The 22,797-nt window shown below is 43.0% G+C and overlaps 1 protein-coding gene across 1 annotated transcript in view; it reads right to left on the bottom strand.

Moving 5' to 3' along the window:
- Nucleotides 1-6,544: 6,544 nt before the first annotated feature.
- The window catches only part of LOC125518208, a 47,113-nt gene continuing 30,860 nt past the window's right edge, over nucleotides 6,545-22,797 (bottom strand). Inside the window, exons 2-7 of the mRNA XM_048683128.1 lie at nucleotides 17,619-18,072; nucleotides 17,286-17,420; nucleotides 17,086-17,202; nucleotides 16,304-16,365; nucleotides 15,991-16,063; nucleotides 6,545-6,604 (exon numbers count right to left, since the gene is read on the bottom strand). Of these exons, the coding sequence (XP_048539085.1) occupies nucleotides 6,545-6,604; nucleotides 15,991-16,063; nucleotides 16,304-16,365; nucleotides 17,086-17,202; nucleotides 17,286-17,420; nucleotides 17,619-18,072 (901 nt within the window). The remainder of the gene's footprint in view (nucleotides 6,605-15,990; nucleotides 16,064-16,303; nucleotides 16,366-17,085; nucleotides 17,203-17,285; nucleotides 17,421-17,618; nucleotides 18,073-22,797) is intronic.

Genomic DNA, 22,797 nt, shown 5'->3' with positions numbered 1-22,797 from the left:
TTCCTGAAGCAGATGAGTTTTGTTTTGCTGGTGATCCAGGCATAAGTGATGAGGAAGAAGAAGATGAAGTTGAACTACCACACATCATGAAGAAGGCAAAGACAAAGAGTAGTAAGAAAAAGATGAAGGAAAGAGTATATTCTGACCCTTCAATTCCCAATTCACATTTACTCTTGTGCAAGAGCTTATGTTTTGATTCTGTTTACCAGTTTAGAGAAGCATTAAGAGATTTTCATATAAGGACTTTGAGGTCTTTTCACTACCACAGGAACACTCCAACAAGAATTATTGTTTGGTGTTCACAGAGAGAGCATGGATGTGAATTTTACATGTGTGCCTCCAGGATAGCTCATGAAAGAACATTTTGCATTAAGAAGTGTAACATGGAGCACACTTGTCCAGCATCAGCAGAGAACACAAAAGTTACTACTAAGTGGCTTTCCAAAGCAGTTGAGCCTTCTCTTAGAGCAGATCCTAGAGCACCTGTGGATTCACTTATTAAAAACAGCAAAGTCAAGTTTTCAGTTGATGTATCAAAGAGTGTGGCCTATAGGGCAAGGAGGAAGGCTATTAAGGTTGTACAAGGTGACCAGAAGGAGCAGTACTATAGACTGAGGGACTATCTACAAGCAGTTCTTGACACAAACCTTGGTAGCAGGTGTGTAGTTACAACATTTGAGGACCCAGAAAACCCTGCCCCAACTCCTAGATTTAAGTACATGTTCTACTGCTTGCATGCATCAAAGCAAGGATTTCTTAATGGTTGCAGGCCCTTTATAGGTAAATATATAACTGCATTTTGTTGAAAATATCTTGTTGTAATTTTTTGGTAGCTAATTTGGGTATGGATGCAGGGCTTGATGCTTGCTTCATCAAGCTAACCACTGGACAACAAATTCTTGCAGCCACAGGAAGAGATGGCAATAACAACATCTACCCCATAGCCTTTGGTGTGGTTGATAAGGAAGATTCAGAAAGTTGGACATGGTTCTTAACCCAGCTAAGATGTTGCATTGGAAGTGGAAGCAAATTTGGAACCTACACCATTATTTCTGACAGGCAAAAGGTATGCAACCTATCTTAGCCAGTAGTTCAGATAAATATAGTTATTACTGGCTTTATTTGTTTTTGTTCATGACCATGGTTATTAATTTACAATCAGGGTCTTCTTAAGGCTATAAATGAGGTGTTCCCTGATTCCCCTCAGAGATACTGCCTCAGGCACATCTATGCAAATTTTCAGTCAGCTGGTTTCAGAGGAGCAGAACTAAAAAAGCTAGTAGATAAGGCTAGCTACTCATTCACCAAACATGGCCATGAATTAGCAATGGCAGAGCTTAAAGCAGAGTGTGAGGATGCCTGGAAGTGGCTTTCAAAAATTCCAAAGGAGACTTGGTGTAGGTCTTCAATGGATTACAATTGCAAAACTGATCTTGTTGTGAACAACCTGAGTGAGGTTTTCAACAAAATGATCCTTGATGTTAGGGCCAAACCAATTAGAACTATGTTTGAAGGAATAAGGACTAAGCAAATGATCAAAAGGCAGAAGACCAGGGAAAAAACAGAGAACAGCAGGTGGATGATCACACCCAACTATTCAGAGAAACTAGAGGAGAATAAGAAGTATGCCAAATTTTGTGAGGCACATAAGGCTGGTCCTGACATTTGGCAAGTGTCTAGTAAGGAAAATCAGTACTGTGTCAACCTAGCTACTAACTCATGTGACTGCAGGAGGTGGGACATGACAGGTGTGACATGCAGTCATGCAATAGCAGCAATGAGCAAGATTCACATGCACCCAGAGGACTATGTGCATGAATTTTTCAAAAAACCATTATATATTGAAGCATACAAAGACATAGTGTACCCTGTCCCTGGTCCTGGATTCTGGCCTGACACCCATACTCAGGATATTGAGCCACCAGTGTTCAAAGAAAAAGCAGGGAAGAAACAAACAGCTAGGAGAAAGGGCCAGTTTGAGGTGCCTGCACCAAAAGACACAAGCAGGATGGGAACAATTACATGCAGCAATTGTGGTCTACAGGGCCATAGATTTACTTACTGTGGGAAAGCTCTAAACCCAAGTCTTCAGATGAGAAAGAACTTACACCAGGTCATTTAAAAATGTTGCATTCTTTGTTTAGTTAATAGTTGTTTAATTATGTACTAACTATCTTAATTCTGTCATGCAGGAGAATAGAGAAATTTTTAGGGGTTCCTCTAGTGCTAGTCACCCACCTCCAGAACCACCACATCAACACCAAACTTCACAGAGGCCAGCCTCATCTGCTCCACCTCCTAAAGCAGTGAGGAACAAAAAAAAACAGCAGCAGATAAGAGAGCTTCAGCATCAACTGTTTCTGCAGGAGCAGCCAGGTCTTCACCAGCACCTCCAACAGGATCAGCATCAACAAGAGCTCCAAGAGGATCAACATCAACAAGAACATTCAATGCACCAAGAGCATCCACTGCAGAACCAGGGATATTAGCAGGCAAGAGGAAGAGGAAACCCCCTAGCAAGTTTGCATTATATTTTAGTGCTAGTTGAAACCATTGAAACTCTGCTACTAGACTGCTTAAATTTGTGGCAATGTGTTCTGCTACTTAGTTTGATTGTATGGTACTAAGTTTGTGCTCTTTTACTAGACTGCTTAAATTCAGACATGTGAACTTGTGTGCAATGTGCAATGTTGAATGTATGGGTTAAGTTTGTTTTATTTGTTTTACTTTGACATTTGTGCAGTTTAGGTGCATGTTTTAATTTGTTTTTTTGTTTTACTTTGCCCTTTCTACAGTTCAGAAGTGACTGCCAAATTCATTTTAGAAAAAAAATATGCACAAAAAATGTCTGGCCTGGGCTCGAACCCAGGACCAGTTGGTTGTAACCATGCGTTCAATACCAATGGGCTAGTGCTAGTGATTTGTTTGCATAGCATCGGCCAAACTTATTATATGTTGCCCACCACGTCGTCTGTTCAGCGTGCGCTGCAGCCGCCATCGTGGTGAGCGTGCGTTGAGTAAACCCAGCCGTTTTGGATTCTACGACTTTATTACGTGTCCACCCACCACGCTCTCTGCTCACTCGCCCACTCGCCGCTCGCACCGCCCACTCCGCTTCCCCCTCTCTCCTGTCGAAATCGCCGCCGACAACCACCGCCACCGCCGTCGCCATGGACTGGCAGCTGGCCATCGAAGCTCTCGCCAGCAACAACCAGGAGATGTGCGCGCAGTACAGGGAGATCGCGCGCTGGTTCCCCAGTCTAGCGATGATGAGGAACCACGCCCGCGGCCTCGTGAAGGTGATGACAGCTGCTGAAAAGCAGCGCGCCTTCCCTGCCGGCCGCACCATCCCGCCGCCGTCCCTTCTGCTGTGGGCGATGCGCGAGGTGCAGCGCTCCCCCGACCCCAGGCAACGCGCCCGATGGTGGATGTACCGCTCATCCACCACGCCACCGGCCGCCGCGGACCACGTCACCGACGCCGTCTTCGCGCTCCCAGCCCCAATCAACAACGCCTACTGGGAGAGGCGCAATCCATGGGTCCTTGGGCCCTCTGACAACTCCGACGGCGAGTCTTCAGACGACGAGTTCTCTGACGACGAGTCCAGTGAATATGATGATGAGGAGTCATCTGACGAATCTGACGACGAGGTGGATGAGGTCGTCGTCCTCTCCGACGACGAGCCTGAAGTGCAGCTGCTGGCTCCCGTCCTCAACGCCGTGGAGGGGGACAGGAACCTCCCAATCCACGTGGATGCGCTGCCGGAGGTCGATCTCCCAGACGGCGTCGTGGTGAAGCAAGAACAAGATGGCGGCGAGGAAGATGTGGTGGAGCCGGCGCCGGGAAAGAAGAAGAGGGTGGCCGTGACTGCAGTGCGCCGCTCCCAGTGCCTGAAGATGCTGAAGAAGGAGGAGTGAAGTGCTGCCTTCAGTTAGTTCAGTGCAAAAAAATTCAGTTTCGTCAGTCCTGAACTTTCATAAGTTCAGTAAGTTCCTAGGTTCAGTTTCGTCAGCACTATCTACTTGCTATCTATGTTAGGCACTATCTACTACTAGTTGCTATCTATGTCAGACTATGAATGGTAGTACTATCTATCTATGTCAGATTATCTATATATGTTAGTTGCTACTTGCTACATATGTTACTTGCTGCTTTCTACTTCCAACTATGTCACTACTGTCAGTTATCCACACATGATATATGCAGAGTAAAACAGACTCATCATAGATAAAACATTCTTACTTAATTAACTTAGCATGAGTACTCACTTAGCATAGTAGGTCTTAACATAAAAGTCATTACATCATAGATAAAACCAACTAGTTCTTAAACCATAAGAGTACCTCCCTCCCTCATACCATTCTGAAAGCACATAAAACTTTCCCAAAATACACACCTAACATGCATGACATTCCAAGGCCAGCTATATATATAGGCCTACTAATTACTTAACCCACACACCAAGCACTTCACTCATTCATAATTGCCTTGATCCTCTCCAGCTTATCTTTGCTGGCATGCCCAACATTGACCAGATCAGCAATCAGATACTCCAGCTTCTTCTTCTCTTTCTTAAGTAGGTCCCTGTCCCCCTCCACTTCCTTCATGGCCTTCCTAATGTTCTGAATGATATCTTCTTGGCTTTGAAGAATGCACCTTTGCTCCTTGGCAAGCTTCATCTTTTCCATACTTATCTCAATCTTTGCTTGATCCTCAAATTGTTTCTTCTTTGCATTTAGATCATTGATTGCCTGACTGGTATAGTCCATGTCATGAGACATCTTGCCATCTTGATAGTCAAAAAGCTTGGATACATCTTCCACCAACTGGCTGTAGTTGTTTGACAGGAAATCAATTTCCTTCTGTAGCTTGGCCACCTCTTTCTCATGGGCTTGTTTGTCCTTCACCCTCCCCAAGTTCTGCTCATGGTACATGTCCCAAATCCTTGTTAGGCACCTTTGTAGAATCTCTGGCCAAGGACCATCCACCCACTCCACAACCCCACAGTTCACACCTACATCCTACAGAAGCAATTATTTATAATTAAGCACAAATCACTTAGTAACAAACTAAGTACAGATAACCAAAGTTCACACCTACATCAATATGCTCTCTGAATTATGCAAACATAATTCTTTCATAGTAAGCACACAACACCTGACTTGGCATCAGAGATAAATTCAGTTAACAACTATATTAAGCAGTAAATATAAATTCACTTAACTCTGTTCTTTTTCAGTTAACAGCTATATTCAGTAAACACCTAACTAATACATTTAGTTCACAATACACTAAAGATCTCTGCAATGTTGATCATCTCAGTCATGTATTGAATTCAGTTAACTAAAGATCTACTTTCACATATAGCTTCCATATGTATGGCACTTTCAAGTTTCAGTTCTAAACTACAACACACATCTCTGCACATCACACATCTCTGCACTACATGCTGCACCACACATCTCCAGCAGCAAAACACATCACACATCTCCACCAGCAAAACAAGTTAGCGTTCAAGATTTAATACCTGCTGCATAGGACAACCCAGGAATCGCCTCCCAGTCAAAGCACCTTCAAAAGCCACCATCTTGTTCGGCCTCTGATGATGCATCATGCACGTCGGCTCAGATTCAGTGTAAGAACCACAAAAAAATGGTTCCACCACAGTGTCAGGGGTTTCCTGCAAAAGAAACTTCGAATCAAACCAAAAGCAACTTGGAATCTCCAACTTGGATGAACTAACCCTAACCCTAACTCTGTTCCACCATTATGCACTTACAAAGAGCTGAGGATCCATTGAAACCATGTTGATGTCCTCGTCCGAGCTCTCCTCGTCATTCCAGGATGGCATCCTCAACTTCTACCGGCAGCAATGGCCGCGGCGGCGACAGCGATAGGCTAACCTAGCTCACAGCACCAGGGAGAGGGGAGAGGATGATGATGAGGATGAGTGAGAGCGAGCGAGGAGGAAGAGAATGAGCGAGTGGCTGAGCTCGCTCGCTCTCACTTATCAGCCGACCGACAGTCGCCGTTCCGACAGCAGACGCGCCGTTAACGGCCGTCAACGCGCGCCGGCCGCCCGTTAGCCCGCGTGGCAACTGTTCGCGGGCCCAACCGGTCAGAAACGGGGTTAGCGCGGGCGAAGCGAGCGTTTTCGCGAGTTGGTAGTTTTTTGCCACGGTTTAGGAAAAATTTGGTAGTTTTTCGCACAAAAACGTAGAGTGGTAGTTTTTCGTCACGTTTCCGGCAAATGTGGTAGTTTTTGGTTAAATACTCACAAAAAACAGATGGAGCTAGTTTAAATTTCAGAAATAGTTTTGCAGCAACGTGGAGTCATGCACAACACTGTCAATTCTAAGATGCCTTATGGTTTCGAGAGATTAATGCACTTTGATCAAACATAGACAATATTGCAAGTCAGAACATGAGGTGATGATTGCTCAAAACATAACCAGAAGGTTTACTGTGGAAGGAGGAGCAAGACAGACATATGCTGAATAAATGAATCTGGCATGTCATACATTACACAACAATATGTAATAACTCATGCTGCCTGGTTAATCACACTGTCAATGTAAGGTACAGAATAAAAGCCAACACCACACTGAAAATCAGTCAAAGCAAAGCACACTGAAGTACCACAAATAGTCAGCTCATATGCATCTGCTAAATAGCTTACTACCACATGAAATCTATACAACACATCATGCATTCTTCAGTTAATGCACCACTTCACTTCATAGGTGCAAATAATGCAATGCCAAGCCTTTTTTCTAAGGCCTAGGTGATGATGAGTAAGGTCAAGCATGACACATCGAGTAGATCCTTTCTAAGGCCATCGCTGTGTCCTTCACTTAAACCATACTAAGATCTATATTACATTAGAAATCAAAACCTCAACCTTCGCTAGCTTAACAAACCACACAAAGTTCAACTGAGGAGCAGAGCAATTTAGGAAACCAAATGACACAGGCTAGGAAGGACCAATAAGGAGCTACATGATGGATTTCCTCTTCTCTTTTTTTTTTCTGCAATCTCATCCCTCGATTTCCTCTGCATTGAACAACAATGTCCTAACCTACTGGTACGCAGTGCCGGGTCCCAACGTGTGTGTTGTGGGCCAACCTTAGCATGTTTAACCGCATCTTTTTTTTCCCTTTGTGATATATGATTCCAAACTGTCTTTGATTAGGACTATGCTTGACTATATCAGTGAAGAAGGTTCACCTTACAGAAAATCTCATGGCATAAAAAACACATAACTGACCTTAGTGTCAAGCAGAAGAAGCAGAATAGCTACATAACACTGGATCCAACACTTAACTGGTACATGATGTGAAGGAACTTTTAGTGCACTGTCATAGGAGAAATACCGCAAGAGAAACACAGAACCGACTTTACTGCCCACTGCACTAATTCGGAACACCCTCATAGAGGCATCCAAGCTAAGTACAATACTTAAGAAAAGCTTCTGATAAACCAAAAGGGCCTCAATTTCTTCTTGTGGCTGAAGGATCAAGCATTCTGGTCATAGAGAAAGTCTTCAGCATCGAAGCGGCTTGCACTGTAGTTGTCCTCCATATAATTAGATGATCAATAACCAGGGAACTCGTCACACTCAGAGCAGTCAGATACCACATCATATGGATAGATACCTATGGTCTGGATCGCATCAGTTGCCATCAAAGAAATGTGGGTGAGGTTCTCAGCTTCTTGACTGACACCGTAGAAACGCAGGCCACATCACTCACAATAGGAGAAGAACTTGAAGGCAGACAGTTGAGTACAACTTTGCCGATACGATTTCCAGAACCGTGTATATGATCAGCGGATAAACCCCATCCTTTGTGGGCCGTTTCATCTCGTTATTCATATTTTTACTTGCAGGCAATAAAAGGATAGAAGAATGAGCACAATAAACTGTTTGCGGTGACTTAACCATGCACATGACTACTCTATGATTTAGCGGTGACTTAATCATGGAAAAAAGTATGGTGCGATAACCCGGGTGGCTCTGTGACACAAATTAGACAGTATAAAAAATATATCCATATGACTGCGACAGGGAAAACATACTGGCACAACACAATGGTGTAATTGAAGTGGCGATAGGCAACCCATAAGGCACTGCATATCAGACAGGCTAATCTATTTTCCACTGGTATGATAGAGCATTTAGATGATGGCTGATAACAGTATGGTATTGTAGACATGTTTTTTAGTCAGATCAAATGTGTTATGTAGAAAAGAGTGCTCTAGCTAGAAATAAAGTGTCAAGCCACCTTCTCTTCAGCATAAACAAAATAGAAACCCTAGTTCTGTGTATTCTACATGATCACGGTACTTAGATAGATTCAGAGCAGCAAGCTATACATGATCTACCTTGCTTGCCGGGGATACGGTCGAACGGAGATTAATAGACCTTCTAGCAGATACATATTATCATGTCGAATTAACTTCTTGCTTCACAAACCAGTCTAATCTTGTAATTCTCACAATCAAATCTGCAACCATAATAGAGCAAACCTGCCTCTGAATCTCACCTGGGAGTAAAGCTCAGGGATGACATGTCCGTGCCGACTGCCACCTGGACTTTGTTGCAGGAATTGATTTGCGCAGATTTATTGACTAACCTGATGCAAACAAAGTAAGAAACAATGCAATACTCCTGCACAGTAAGTGCAGCAATGCATCATTGGGTCGCTGAGTACGGTTGTGCAAGTAATACGTACACTACAGAATTGATTGTACACCATATGGAGTGCCTGTCAAGCTGGCCACCCGCACACGTCGCTGCCATCTCAAGTGCACGCTGATGTCTAACTCCAGTAGATGTCACTCTCGCTGGCTGCAAGGGTGCCGCACCAGCATGGCCACAACCATGGAGCTGCCCAGGAAATGCGCGGAAGGCGATGGTGGAGGCAAGCAGAGGCGCGGGAGTCTGCATTGGCCAACAACTCCATGGTCGTTGAGGCTTCTACAGCAGCCACCGTCTGAAGGAAATATGCCCTAGAGGCAATAATAAAGTTGTTATTTATATTTCCTTATATCATGATAAATGTTTATTATTCATGCTAGAATTGTATTAATCGGAAACTTAGTACATGTGTGAATACATAGACAAACAGAGTGTCACTAGTATGCCTCTACTTGACTAGCTCGTTGATCAAAGATGGTTATGTTTCCTAACCATAGACATGAGTTGTCATTTGATTAACAGGATCACATCATTAGGAGAGTGATGTGATTGACTTGACCCATTCCGTTAGCTTAGCATTTGATCGTTTAGTATGTTGCTATTGCTTTCTTCATGACCTATACATATTTCTATGACTATGAGATTATGTAACTCCCGTTTACCGGAGGAACACTTTGTGTGCTACCAAACATCACAACGTAACTAGGTGATTATAAAAGTGCTCTACAGGTGTCTCCGAAGGTACTTGTTGGGTTGGCATATTTCGAGATTAGGATTTGTCACTCCGATTGTCGGAGAGGTATCTCTGGGCCCACTCGGTAATGCACATCACTATAAGCCTTGCAAACATTGTAAGTAATGAGTTAGTTGCGGGATGATGTATTACAGAACGAGTAAAGAGACTTGCCGGTAACGCGATTAAACTAGGTATTAAGATACTGACGATCGAATATCGGGCAAGTAACATACCGATGACAAAGGGAACAACGTATGTTGTTATGCGGTTCGACCGATAAAGATCTTCGTAGAATATGTAGGAGCCAATATGGGCATCCAGGTTCCGCTATTGGTTATTGACCAGAGAAGTGTCTCGGTCATGTCTACATAGTTCTCGAACCCGTAGGGTCCGCACGCTTAACGTTCGTTGACGATATAGTATTTATGAGTTATGTATGTTGGTAACCGATTGTTGTTCGGAGTCCCGGATGAGATCACGGACATAAGGAGGAGCTCCGGAATGTTCCAGAGGTAAAGATTCATATATTGGATGATTTGGTTAGGCCAAGGGGTCAGGCCCACGAGGCTATAAGTCGGTGCAAAAGGAGTTTTGCAGAGGCCATGGGGCCAAACGCCGGAGACCCTGGCGTCTAGCCCATGGTGTCTGGGCCAAACGCCAAGGATTGTGGCGTTTGGTCCTGGAGTCCGAGTGGGACTCTTGCGTTTCGGGCAAAACCGACTTTGAGGAGGCTTTTGCTCCAAGTTTCGACCCCAGGGCTCAACATATAAATAGAGGGGCAATGCTAGCACCAAAGACACATCAAGAAACACCAAGCCGTGTGCCGGCTACCCCGTCCCCTCTAGTTTATCCTCCGTCATAGTTTTCATAGTGCTTAGGCGAACAGGGCCGGTCCTGAGATTTTGGGGGCCCGGGGCGAACATAAAACTCAAGGCCCTTTCATATAAAATAGCATAGCAGTAATAATTGATATATATGTATGAAATGTAACCAATAAACCTGTACATTCATCTAAAAAATAATTTTTATGTCAAATTTTTTTTGCTACCCGACACATATACTTTTTAAACTTCATATGAAAGCTTGAACAATGCAAAGCTATATATGCATGAATGCATATACAAAGATAAATTACTTAATTATCGTAGATTCTCGTTTCTAAAGTCCTCGCAGTACACTTAAAATGCTAATATAGGACAATTGACCGGCGCTACATGCATGGAACAGGGGGAAATGCCAGGGCAAGAATTATGGGGTTCTTCTAGACCTGTGTTTGTGAATCTTACGAGATGCATCATGATCAAGTGGCGGAGCAAATTAAATCGAGCCACGCAGTGCAATAGACCAGCAACCGTGAACTCATTATAAATCTAGTTAGTACAAGGAGAGTGATAAACTGTAGATATCACAAACCTTGGATCGGTCAGATCTCGGTGATAACACAATATGGATTTTTATCTGGGTCCGGCAGGAGGAGCTCCGCGACGTGCGTGTGCGTCCAGCGCTTGGAGACCAGAGAGCGAAGCGGAGTTGGTCGGCCTGCTGCACCCCGGCGGCGGTTCGTCAGACGGCAGCACCTCGCCTCGCGTCCGGGGGCCTGGGACAGGGATCGTGAGGACTCGCCATCAGAAGGAAACTCACGGCTGCAGAAATTTCTCGCGATCTCATGGACTCCCTGCGTGGCTGCTAGGCCGTTGCGGCTAATACAAGTCCTAATAGATCATGTCTAATACGATATGTTCTACCTGACGGGGGCCCCTGGAGCTTGGGGGCCCGGGGCTGTCGCCCCCCTGCCCCCCCAGGGCCGGCCCTGTAGGCGAAGCCCTGCGGAGATTGTTATTCACCAACACCGTCACCACGCCGTCGTGCTACCGAAACTCATCTACTACTTCACGCCTCTTGCTGGATCGAGAAGGCGAGGACGTCATCGAGCTGAACGTGTGCTGAACGCGGAGGTGCCGTACGCTCGGTAGTTGATCGGGACGGATTGTGAAGGTGTACGACTACATCAACCGCGTTGATAAACGCTTCCTCTTACGGTCTACGAGGGTACGTAGACAACACTCTCCCCTCTCGTTGCTATGCATCACCATGATCCTGCGTGTGCGTAGGAATTTTTTTGAAATTACCACGTTCCCAACAGTGGCATCCGAGCCAGGTTTATGCGTAGATGTTATATGCATGAGTTGAACACAAATGAGTTGTGGGCGATACAAGTCATACTGCTTATCAGCATGTCATACTTTGGTTCGGCGGTATTGTTGGATGAAGCGGCCCGGACCAACATTACGCGTACGCTTACGCGAGACTAGTTCTACCGACATGCTTTGCACATAGGTGGCTGGCGAGTGTCAGTTTCTCCAACTTTAGTTGAACCGAGTGTGGCTACGCCCGGTCCTTGAGAAGGTTAAAACAACACTAACTTGACGAACTATCGTTGTGGTTTTGATGCGTAGGTAAGAACGGTTCTTGCTCAGCCCATAGCTGCCATGTAAAACTTGCAACAACAAAGTAGAGGACGTCTAACTTGTTTTTGCAGGGCATGTTGTGATGTGATATGGTCAAGACATGATGCTATATTTTATTGTATGAGATGATCATGTTTTGTAACCGAGTTATCGGCAACTGGCAGGAGCCATATGGTTGTCGCTTTATTGTATGCAATGCAATTGCCCTGTAATGCTTTACTTTATCACTAAGCAGTAGTGATAGTCGTAGAAGCATAAGTTGGCGAGACGACAATGATGCTACGATGGAGATCAAAGTGTCGCGCCGGTGACGATGGTGATCATGACGGTGCTTCGGAGATGGAGATCACAAGCACAAGATGATGATGGCCATATCATATCACTTATATTGATTGCATGCGATGTTCATTTTTTATGCATCTTATCTTGCTTTGTTTGACGGTAGCATTATAAGATGATCTCTCACTAAATTTCAAGGTATAAGTGTTCTCCCTGAGTATACACTGTTGCGAAAGTTCTTCATGCTGAGACACCACGTGATGATCAGGTGTGATAGGCTCTACGTTCAAATACAATGGGTGCAAAACAGTTGCACACGCGGAATACTCAGGTTAAACTTGACGAGCCTAGCATATGCAGATATGGCCTCGGAACACCGAGACCGAAAGGTCGAGCGTGAATCATATAGTAGATATGATCAACATAGTGATGTTCACTATTGAAAACTACTCCATCCCACGTGATGATCGGACATGGTTTAGTTGATATGGATCAGGTGATCACTTAGATGATTAGAGGGATGTCTATCTAAGTGGGAGTTCTTAAGTAATATGATTAATTGAACTTTAATTTATCATGAATTTAGTCCTGGTAGTATTAGCATATCTATGTTGTAGATCAATAGCTCGCGTTTAGCTCCCATGTTTTTATTTCTGATATGTTCCTAGAGAAAACTAAGTTGAAAGATGTTAGTAGAAATTATGCGAACTGGGTTCGTGATCTGAGGTTTATCCTCATTGCTGCACAGAAGAATTATGTCGTTGATGCACCGCTAGGTGACAGACCTATTACAAGAGCAAATGCAGACGTTATGAACGTTTGGCAAGCTCGATATGATGACTACTTGATAGTTTAGTGCACCATGCTTAACGGCTTAGAATCAGGACTTCAAAGATGTTTTGAACGTCATGGACCATATGAGATGTTCCAGGAGTTGAAGTTAATATTTCAAGCAAATACCCGAGTTGAGAGATATGAAGTCTCCAACAAGTTCTATAGCTAAAAGATGGAGGAGAATAGCTCAAGCAGTGAGCATGTGCTCAGATTGTCTGAGTACTACAATCGCTTGAATCAAGTGGGAGTTAATCTTCCAGATAAGATAGTGATTACAGAATTCTCTAGTCACCATCACCAACACTACAAGAAATATGTCAACTTATGACCACCACTATTGGTCACTGAATGGTCACAAATTTCCATTTATGACCTTTTTGTGACCAAAAACAGAAGGTCAAAGGCTGGGCGTCGTAAACTGACTATAGCGACCTTTCTTCTAGAATGGTCGCAAACGTTTATGACCAAAATATGTCCACTATGGCGTTTTGGTCACTAGCAACCTCTCCAGGCCACGTAGGCATCCAGCGTGGCAAGCTGATGTGGCACAAGATTCAGCCCGGTCCGATTAGGTGTTTTACATGGGCCTAGCCCAACAATTCGGCCTTTTTAATATTTATTTTTTTGTTAATTTTCGCTAGCTACATGGGCCTGGCCCAACACTTCGATTCTCTAGACTGATGTCTTTTGTTGTACATTTCTTTTTTGGGCCTGGACCATATTTTCTAGGCCCCGGCCTTTCAACGGTCCATTTCTTATCAAATTTCAGCCTTTGTTCCAACCAATATATTTTAGGCCTTTTTTCAAAGCCCGAATAGATTTGGTCCACTAGGCATTTTGGCCATTTTTCTTTTGGGCTATCTATTTCTTTTTCTGGCCACTTTTAGTCAAGAAATGAATTTCAAGTGAATAAAAAGTAATATTCTGAGTTCAGCAAGCAAGTATACATCAAGTTTAGCGAGCAAATATACATCAAATTCCCAGCATGTTCAGCAGTACATCAAATTTCTCAAGAATATTAGCATTACAAATTCAGTAATATATAAAGCAAGTTGTTGATTGGGGCTTCGGGCTTCTTCGAATGTCTTCAGCCCAGAACTCCTATAAATGAGAGGAATAGTCACATGTTTATAGTCTTAATATAAGCAATATTTGCTAACAACAAAACAGAACAATTAATCTAAGAACCATGCAAGAACCTAGGTGTCCAAATCAGATTATGCAACATCGATTGACACTAAAGACATAAATAGTCACCAGATGGGCATCAAATCATCACAATAGTTTCTCGACAGATGATAAAAAAAGAACATAATGTAGATGGCAGTGAGTTAAGCAAGAACCACAATAACAGAAACATGTTGTCAGTGGACTGGATGGTAACACAAACATCTACTCTGCCCTGCTATAACAAACATGTACTTGACTCCTTACATACACCAGTGCAAGTGTTTTTCACATGTTACTACTTGATTCGACTTTATACATATAAATATACATGACAATAAACTTGCATAAAGAGGCGTCTAGTCTAGCATCAGACTAACTTACTGGTGTGCACTACTGTTGTCATCATGATAAATTGATATGCAGGGGAGAAGCAACAAATCAGTTCCAAATTGGTGTGCACTACTGTTGTCATCATGATAAATTGATATGCACTACTGTCGTTGCTGCTGTTAAACAAATCACTACTGCTACTCCTGAGAGCAATTCCTACTCCAGCACAGAAAGTTTACTCCTAGGAGTATACTGGAAAAGTTTACTCCAGCAGACAAAGAGAAGAGAAGAGAGAAGAGAAAGAAAAACTTAACAGCAGTAACCAAGTCCTATACTACTGCAACCAGTACTGATGCAAGCTTAACAGCAGCAGCAAGTGCTATACTACTGCTGTCTAGAGTACACTTAAATGAAATAATTCATTTATTTTTAAAAGTACTGATGCAAGCAATAGACTACACAAAACCTTCATTAAAGGAGTACTCCAATTCATCTTTAAAACAGTTTATGCAAGCATTAAAGGAATAGTTTCAGTTATTTTTAATTAACTAGGAAAGTTTTAGCTAATTTTATTAAAGGATTAGTTAATTTTAATTAAAAGAAGAGAAGAGAATAGCAGAGCAAGCAATGCTACTGCTCCAAGCTAATCTGACTGCAAATCAGAAATTACTGCAAGCAGCTCCATGAAAAGAAGTACTCCAAGCAGGCTACTCCAAGCAGTACAAATTTAATTAATGGAAAAGATTCACCTAGCAAGGTTTATTTGACATGGAGTAGTTTAATCGCTGCTCCAAAACAAGCAAACATGCTACTTATGCATGACAATATGTGTCAAAGATTTTCTGCAAGAAGTTACTCCTAATGCTACTGATGCAAAACTACTCCTAATGGACTGCTACAGCTATACTGCAAGAAGTTACAACTATACTCCATGTACTTCTGTCCAGAAGTTTTCCAATTCATCTTTAAAAAAATGTTCAAGCACTGACTGAAAAAGGAATGCAAAAAGAGATGCAGTACCCAGCTCTACTCCAGTGGAGAGCATCCGCCCAAAAGAAAACAAAGATAATGGCTGAAAAAATTACTCCAGTTTACACTCCTCTTTTAGCAGTACAAATTATAGCTAATGCAACATGATGGGAGCTGATGTCCAGGAGTATTTGCAAATGATATAGCATCATGGAGTAGGATAACATGTTTTAGCAGTACAGGTTATAGAGTAAGCAAGCAAGCAAGCAATCATGGGAGATAATGCTGCCAGTTAATATCAACACATGACAAGACAAAAAGCATGGCATCAACACAAGCATCAACAGCATACTAACACCTAAACTGATACTAAATTGATGGAGTCCCATCCATCCATGAGAGAAGAAAGTGCCTTTGGTTGATAAAGAGAAGAGAACACTTCCACTTGCTGGGATCAAGGTCATGGTGCCCTTGCAAAGCTGGTACACCATGATCTACATGCATACCAGCAAGTTCACCAACAATGAATCAGTCAAAATATGCGTGAGGTGCGCGTTGGCGCTCCCGGCCTTCATGTACCTGCCAAAAGACCCATTCAGAATTCAGATCACACCTACACACGGCGAACCATTCAAATTCGAACCAACTCAAAGCAGAGCATGCCTTGTGAAATATTTGTTTCCTAGAGGAGATATTAGTTTTGAACCTCACAATGTACAAAGATCACACCTACACTCATTGATTTCAAATGTACAAAGATCAGTTTAGAACATGAAGAGTCACATCATGGGCATGACTACAGAAACACACATCGCATACATCAAACTGTGAGTCCAGGCAAACAATTCAGGGAATGAAGATGTAACCACGATCAGGCCAACCTTTAAATTACTGGGCAACTATCATAATCATCTATCAACTACGGTAGGAGCCGGCATAAGCAAAACTATAGCAACGATTCTGGATAAAATATGCAGTGATTCTCTGTATTTTCAATCATAAGGTGGCATCCTAACTTAAATTGACAAGCCATCCTAACTTAATTGACAAGCCATCCATTCCTAAGGATCTAATTTGAGAATCTGACATAGAACAATCTCAGAAACAGGGGACTACAGGTGTTTATGTCCCTTGCCATAGTTCATTTGGGTAGCAGTTGTACATGTGGTATGTGCTTATGATTTGGGTAGCACATTTCTCTCATGCACAAAGTTGTACCAGTGTTGTTATTAATCTATAAGGTTATTACTGTTCTGAACACGCCACATTGCAGTGCTAGGGTATTTTGCTATGTTTTTGGTATGCCTATCACTACTGCATAAATAAACAAATAAATAGTAAGGTGTCTTGCATGCATAGAAAATGAGGATCCTAGTTTTACTTTTACCAATGGAGAAGATTCAGAGGTACCACAGCTTGGAGTTCAGCTCCGCAAACTTCTCACGGCTGCGTGCAATAAGAAAAAATCAAGAAGATTATCTATCTGTAGTTGCAGTGCAAGAAAAGAATCATATCATCTTCAGTAGCTGCAGTGATGCAGGAGATTGATCATCTGAGAATTTGTGATTAGATTCAGAAAAAGGAAGTTCATGAAGATGGACCTGAAGCGGAGATGCCGGCACAGACCCGTAGCGGGCCTCCGTGTACGGCGGCTGCAGCCTCAGGTTGTCCACGAACATGGAGCTGACCCTCATCAGGGATCTTCCCAGCGTGAGGTCCTGTCATATGATTCCAACAGCATGCAAACTTAGAAAAGTTCACGTGCAGGTAATGAACAAAGCGACGGGTGGGCGGAGTGTACCTCCGGCGAGCACAGCTGGAAGAACTTTGCTCGAGTGACCAGCGGCCCGAACAGCATGGAAGTAGGTCGCTTGCCCTCGGGATCTTGAGGCTTGAACTCCTTGTCCATCCAGTCCAGCGTTCTCCCCTCCATGAACTGTTTTAGAGGAAAACATATTAGATCGCCAGCAAACATTCAGTAGTAAGAAAAGTACTCCTACAAAGTTCAGCAATAAGCTGGTGGCGGTCAGGGGTTTTCTATTTCCGCGTCCGAATCTAGACTTCAAGACAAGAAAAGGACGCCAGCACGCTCCCGGTAGTCAAGAAATACTACCATTCCATGCTCATGGTGTACCTTTTCAAGCACGTACGACGGCGGCGACCTATGGTCCAGCATGAAGGCGGCAACGAACACCGCAGCGGCGATCTTCTCCGGGAACAGCTCGCAGGCGAGGGCGACGTTCACGCCGCCGAGGCTGTGGCCGACGAGCACCACCTTCTCGCCGGGCGGGAGGGACTCCAGGAGGTCCAACAGCGGCTTGGTGTAGTCGCGGAACGTCGGCACCTCGCGTAGCGGCCTGGGGTCGACGCCCGACGCCGCCAGGTCAGGCGTGCTGACGCGGTGCCCGGCCAACCTGAGCCGCGTCGCCACCTTGAACGAGGACCAGCCGCCGAGGCATGCGCCGCTACGGACCTGAGGGTTTCGGGCTCCTCCCCTCCTGCCATGGCCGCGGCGCGGGAGTCGCCGGAGAGGAGCGGCGCCATGGGAGATGCTGGAGTGGATCCTCCCCTCGGCGGCATGCCCGCTGCTGGGTGATGGAGGGAAAGAAGGAGAGGGTGAGGGTGGTGGTCGCCAGCGGCGGGGTGATGGAGGGAGGGCGGATCTGTCTGCTGCTGGAGTGGATCCGCGACCATGGAGGGCAGGTCACCGGGGCTGAACGGCGGCGGGGGCGGTGTGTGTGGAATCGATGGAGGGAGATGGTTTAGGTTGGGGCGGCGGCAGTTGTGGGGAAGGAGGGGGCGGCGACGGGGGGGGCATCATCGTCGATCTGGATCGGGCAGAGAGGGAGAGGCAGGCGGCGGCGGGTGAGGAGGAAGGGTTGCCGTGTGGGAGAGGACTGGATCGGGAGGGGGCGGCGGCAGCGCGGAGATGGGAGGACGGGTGCGACGGGGGGATCGATCTGAGCTAGGGTTTGGGCTGCGGGTGGGGGATCTCTTTTTGTTTTCTTTTTTCTTTTTTCTGTAGAAAGATGGATGGATGGATGTGGGATGCAGAGATGGATGGATGGATGGATCGACGCCATGTCATCAATCCGTGGGAAGTGTTCTGATTGGTTCGGAAAATCAATGGTTTAAAATAATTTTGAAGTACTAAAAATAGAGGGATTTTGTAAAGTAGCTATCAAAAATAATTTTCAAAAGGGCACCACACAAATTTTCACTAGATTTAGACCACATTTTATGGATAAGGACCAATTTGTATGCATTTCTGATCTTTCTAGCTATTTTTAATCATTTTCCGAGTGGCAAAAATGGTTTTTTTTGTGAAGAACCTATCAAATATTTGTTGCAAAATTGGACTCCATCAATTTTATAAAATACTACTGCATATTTAATATACAATTTACCAAATGATTTGGTGTCAAAAGATTTGATCCACCTCTCGTGAAAAAAACAAATTTCCGCCGGTTCAGCTGGAAACGGGTCAAATTTGAACTGCAGCTGCCTCATAGTTTAATATTTATTTTTTCCAAAAATCATTTCTAGTTACATAAGTATCTTTTTAATCAGAGAAACACCAAAAAAATTCCAATATTCAACCACTAGCTAGGAACGGTCATTCTTGCCGTTTTGACCGCATTTTGAAACGGGCATAAAAAATTCAAAAAAAATCAAAAAATTGGGAAACCTTCGCATTGTGTCATCATATGTGGCCAAGTTCCTAGGAAAAATAACAAACTTGTAATACGGCAATTATTTTAAAAAAGTGTTCTCAGAAACGAGCTATCATGTGTGGAGATCAATGGCTTTCAAGCCAAATGATCAATCTTATGGCCACATTCATGGCATAGTTTGTTCAAATGATCTCATATTGTGCACAAGAGTGCATATTGGAATGGCAAACAATGTTGCCTAATGAAGCTTTCATTTTCGTTGGACGAAAAAACCATTTTCCATTTTCCGAGTGCCCGAAAGAAGGGTTTTTTGTGAAGGAACTACCAAATAATTGTTGCAAAATTGGACCAAATCATTTTTATAAAATACTAGGCCATATTTATTGCACAATTGACAAAATGGTTGGGTGTAAAATTTTTTGATCCACCTCTCGTGAAAAAGACAAATTTCCGCCGATTCAGTTGGAAGCGGGTCAAATTTGAACTGCAGCTGCCTCATAGTTTAATATTTATTTTTTCCAAAAATCATTTCTAGTTACATAAGTATCTTTTTAATCAGAGAAACACCAAAAAAATTCCAATATTCAACCACTAGCTAGGAACGGTCATTCTTGCCGTTTTGACCGCATTTTGAAACGGGCATAAAAAATTCAAAAAAAATCAAAAAATTGGGAAACCTTCGCATTGTGTCATCATATGTGGCCAAGTTCCTAGGAAAAATAACAAACTTGTAATACGGCAATTATTTTAAAAAAGTGTTCTCAGAAACGAGCTATCATGTGTGGAGATCAATGGCTTTCAAGCCAAATGATCAATCTTATGGCCACATTCATGGCATAGTTTGTTCAAATAATCTCATATTGTGCACAAGGGTGCATATTGGAATGGCAAACAATGTTGCCTAAGGAAGTTTTCATTTTCGTTGGACGAAAAAACCATTTTCCATTTTTTGAGTGCCCGAAAGGAGGTTTTTTTGTGAAGGAACTACCAAATAATTTTTGCAAAATTGGACTGAATCATTTTTATAAAATACTAGGCCATATTTAATGCACAATTGACAAAATGGTTGGGTGTAAAATTTTTTGATTCACCTCTCGTGAAAAAGACAAATTTCCGCCGATTCAGTTGGAAGCGGGTCAAATTTGAACTGCAGCTGCCTCATAGTTTGCTATTTATTTTTTCCAAAAATCATTTCTAGTTACATAAGGACCTATTTAATCATAAATACATGGTTTGGTGGCGATACGTCGAGGTTTGGGCGGTGGCCGAGGGCCCCAACTCTAGAGCGCGTAAACTCGCATGCCGTCGCGTGGTCACCGCGTGACCGTAATGTTGCCATGTGTTCTGGGCGTCTTAGGCATGTCTAGTGGGTTGGTCACTCCCCAGGTTGGTGCTAGGAAGAAAATTACAACATAAGATTCTCACGAGAAGACCGATCGATGCTCAAACATGAATTAGCAGCCAAGTGTTTGATTAGCGGTACGGGAAATGCACATGGCCAATGGGCGTGAGTTTTGGCTGAGGATGATCATCTACTAAGGAGAATGTCTTCACAAATTTTTAGCTCAAAAGGAGGATCCTAGGTGGTACTTGCTTTGCAAAATACCACGCTGGACAAAAATATGAATGTTGAAGCTGGGCTCAAAATAATGAATTGATTGAGCTGAAATTTTATGGAGGATGGTTATTTGGTCATAGGAAAGCATTGTAGAAAATTGATACCATTTGGACATGCCAAAGTAGTACTTCCTTCACAATGCTCTTCTATGGACAGAAACTTGGGAAAACTAGTGAGAGAGATTGGATGAATGAAATGAGCTCAAAATTGGTGTAGGTAAGTTACTTAGGTATGGTCATGCGCTGGTCAATTTTCAGATCATTTGGGTAAGCCTAGCTAGTACTTACTTCACAAAGCTTCTCTCGAGGTAGAAACTTTGGAAATTTCCCAAGAAAGACTTACTAGGAAAATTGACCTGAATATTATCATGTGGCAATGATTTGGGTATGGAAGAGTGCCCGAAAAGTTTGAGGGTAATAGGAGGGGTCTATATAATACTTGCTTTGCAACGTGCCAATTTGGCCATAAAATATAAATTGAACCTGGGCTCACATAGATTATTTTACTGAGCTGAAATTTGGAGGAGGGTGATAATTTGGACATATGAAGGAACTGTATAAATTTCATGTCATTTAGAGATATAAAAAAGGTACTTCCTTCACAATGCTTCTAGGTGGACAAAAACTTTGGAAATTTGCCGAAGAAGATTTGCTAGGAAAATGGAGCTGAATTTTGTCATGCGGTAATGATTTGGATAGGAAAGAGTGCCCAAAAATTCCGAGGGCAATCAAGAATATATAAATAGCACTTCCTTCATAAAGTGTTGTTGTGAACAGAATAGGAAAATGAATATTGTTGAATTAGTTTTGAACTAGGCAAGGAAGGATTTTTACATATTTGATGAAGATATGCCCCAAAGAATTTATGAGATTTTTTTGGGAATTTTGGGAATGATAGAAATATAGGTTGCTTCACAACCTAGGGCAAAAACTGCCACATGGACATGACACATAGGCAAAACTGATGAGATGGCGCCTAGTCATCACAACCAACCACAATCTACAAGGCTATGACCATCTATATTGGTCATTAACAAATAGAAATAAGGTAGCGGACTAGCACTGTTTGCTTTGTGACCATTTCGTGTAAGGAAATTACGACCTTTCTGACCAAAATGGTCGCAATGGTTTAGGGTTTGGAGCCCCCTGAACAGCTTTTGACCATTTGGTCTAAAATGGTCATAAATTTATGACCAATTCTTCAAGGGTCACTGACAGAAGGTCATAAGTTGACATATTTCTTGTAGTGCAAGTTAGTAGAACTTCGTGATGAACTATAGTATACAAGGGATGACGAAAACGATTCCCGAGCTTTTCATGATGATGAAATCGATGAAGGTAGAAATAAAGAAAGAGCATCAAGTGTTGATGGTTGTCAAAACCACTAGTTTCAAGTAAAAGGGCAAAGGGAAAAGGGGAACTTCAAGAAGAACGACAAGCATGTTGCTGCTCAAGTGAAGAAGCCCAAGTCTGGACCTAAGCCTGAGACTAAGTGCTTCTATTGTAAAGGGACTGGTCACTGGAAGCGGAACTGCCCCAAGTATTTGGCGGATAAGAAGGATGGCAAAGTGAACAAAGGTATATTTGATATACATGTTATTGATGTGTACCTTACTAATGTTTATAGCAACCCCTCAGTATTTGATACTAGTTCAGTTGCTAAGATTAGTAACTCGAAACGGGAGTTGCAGAATGAACAGAAACTAGTTAAGGGCAAGGTGACGATGTGTGTTGGAAGTAGTTCCAAGATTGATAAGATCATCATCGCACACTCCCTATACTTTCGGGATTAGTGTTGAACCTAAATAAGTGTTATTTAGTGTTTGCGTTGAGCATGAATATGATTTGATCATGTTTATTGCAATACAGTTATTCATTTAAGTTAGAGAATAATTGTTGTTCTGTTTACATGAATAAAACCTTATATGATTACACACCCAATGAAAATGGTTCTTTGGATCTCGATCATAGTGATACACATATTCATAATATTGAAACCAAAAGATGCAAAGTTAATAATGA

The sequence above is a fragment of the Triticum urartu genome, chromosome 7 (assembly GCF_003073215.2).
Source record: "Triticum urartu cultivar G1812 chromosome 7, Tu2.1, whole genome shotgun sequence".
Taxonomy (NCBI): domain Eukaryota; kingdom Viridiplantae; phylum Streptophyta; class Magnoliopsida; order Poales; family Poaceae; genus Triticum; species Triticum urartu.
This window is presented reverse-complemented; position numbering and strand designations above follow the sequence as displayed.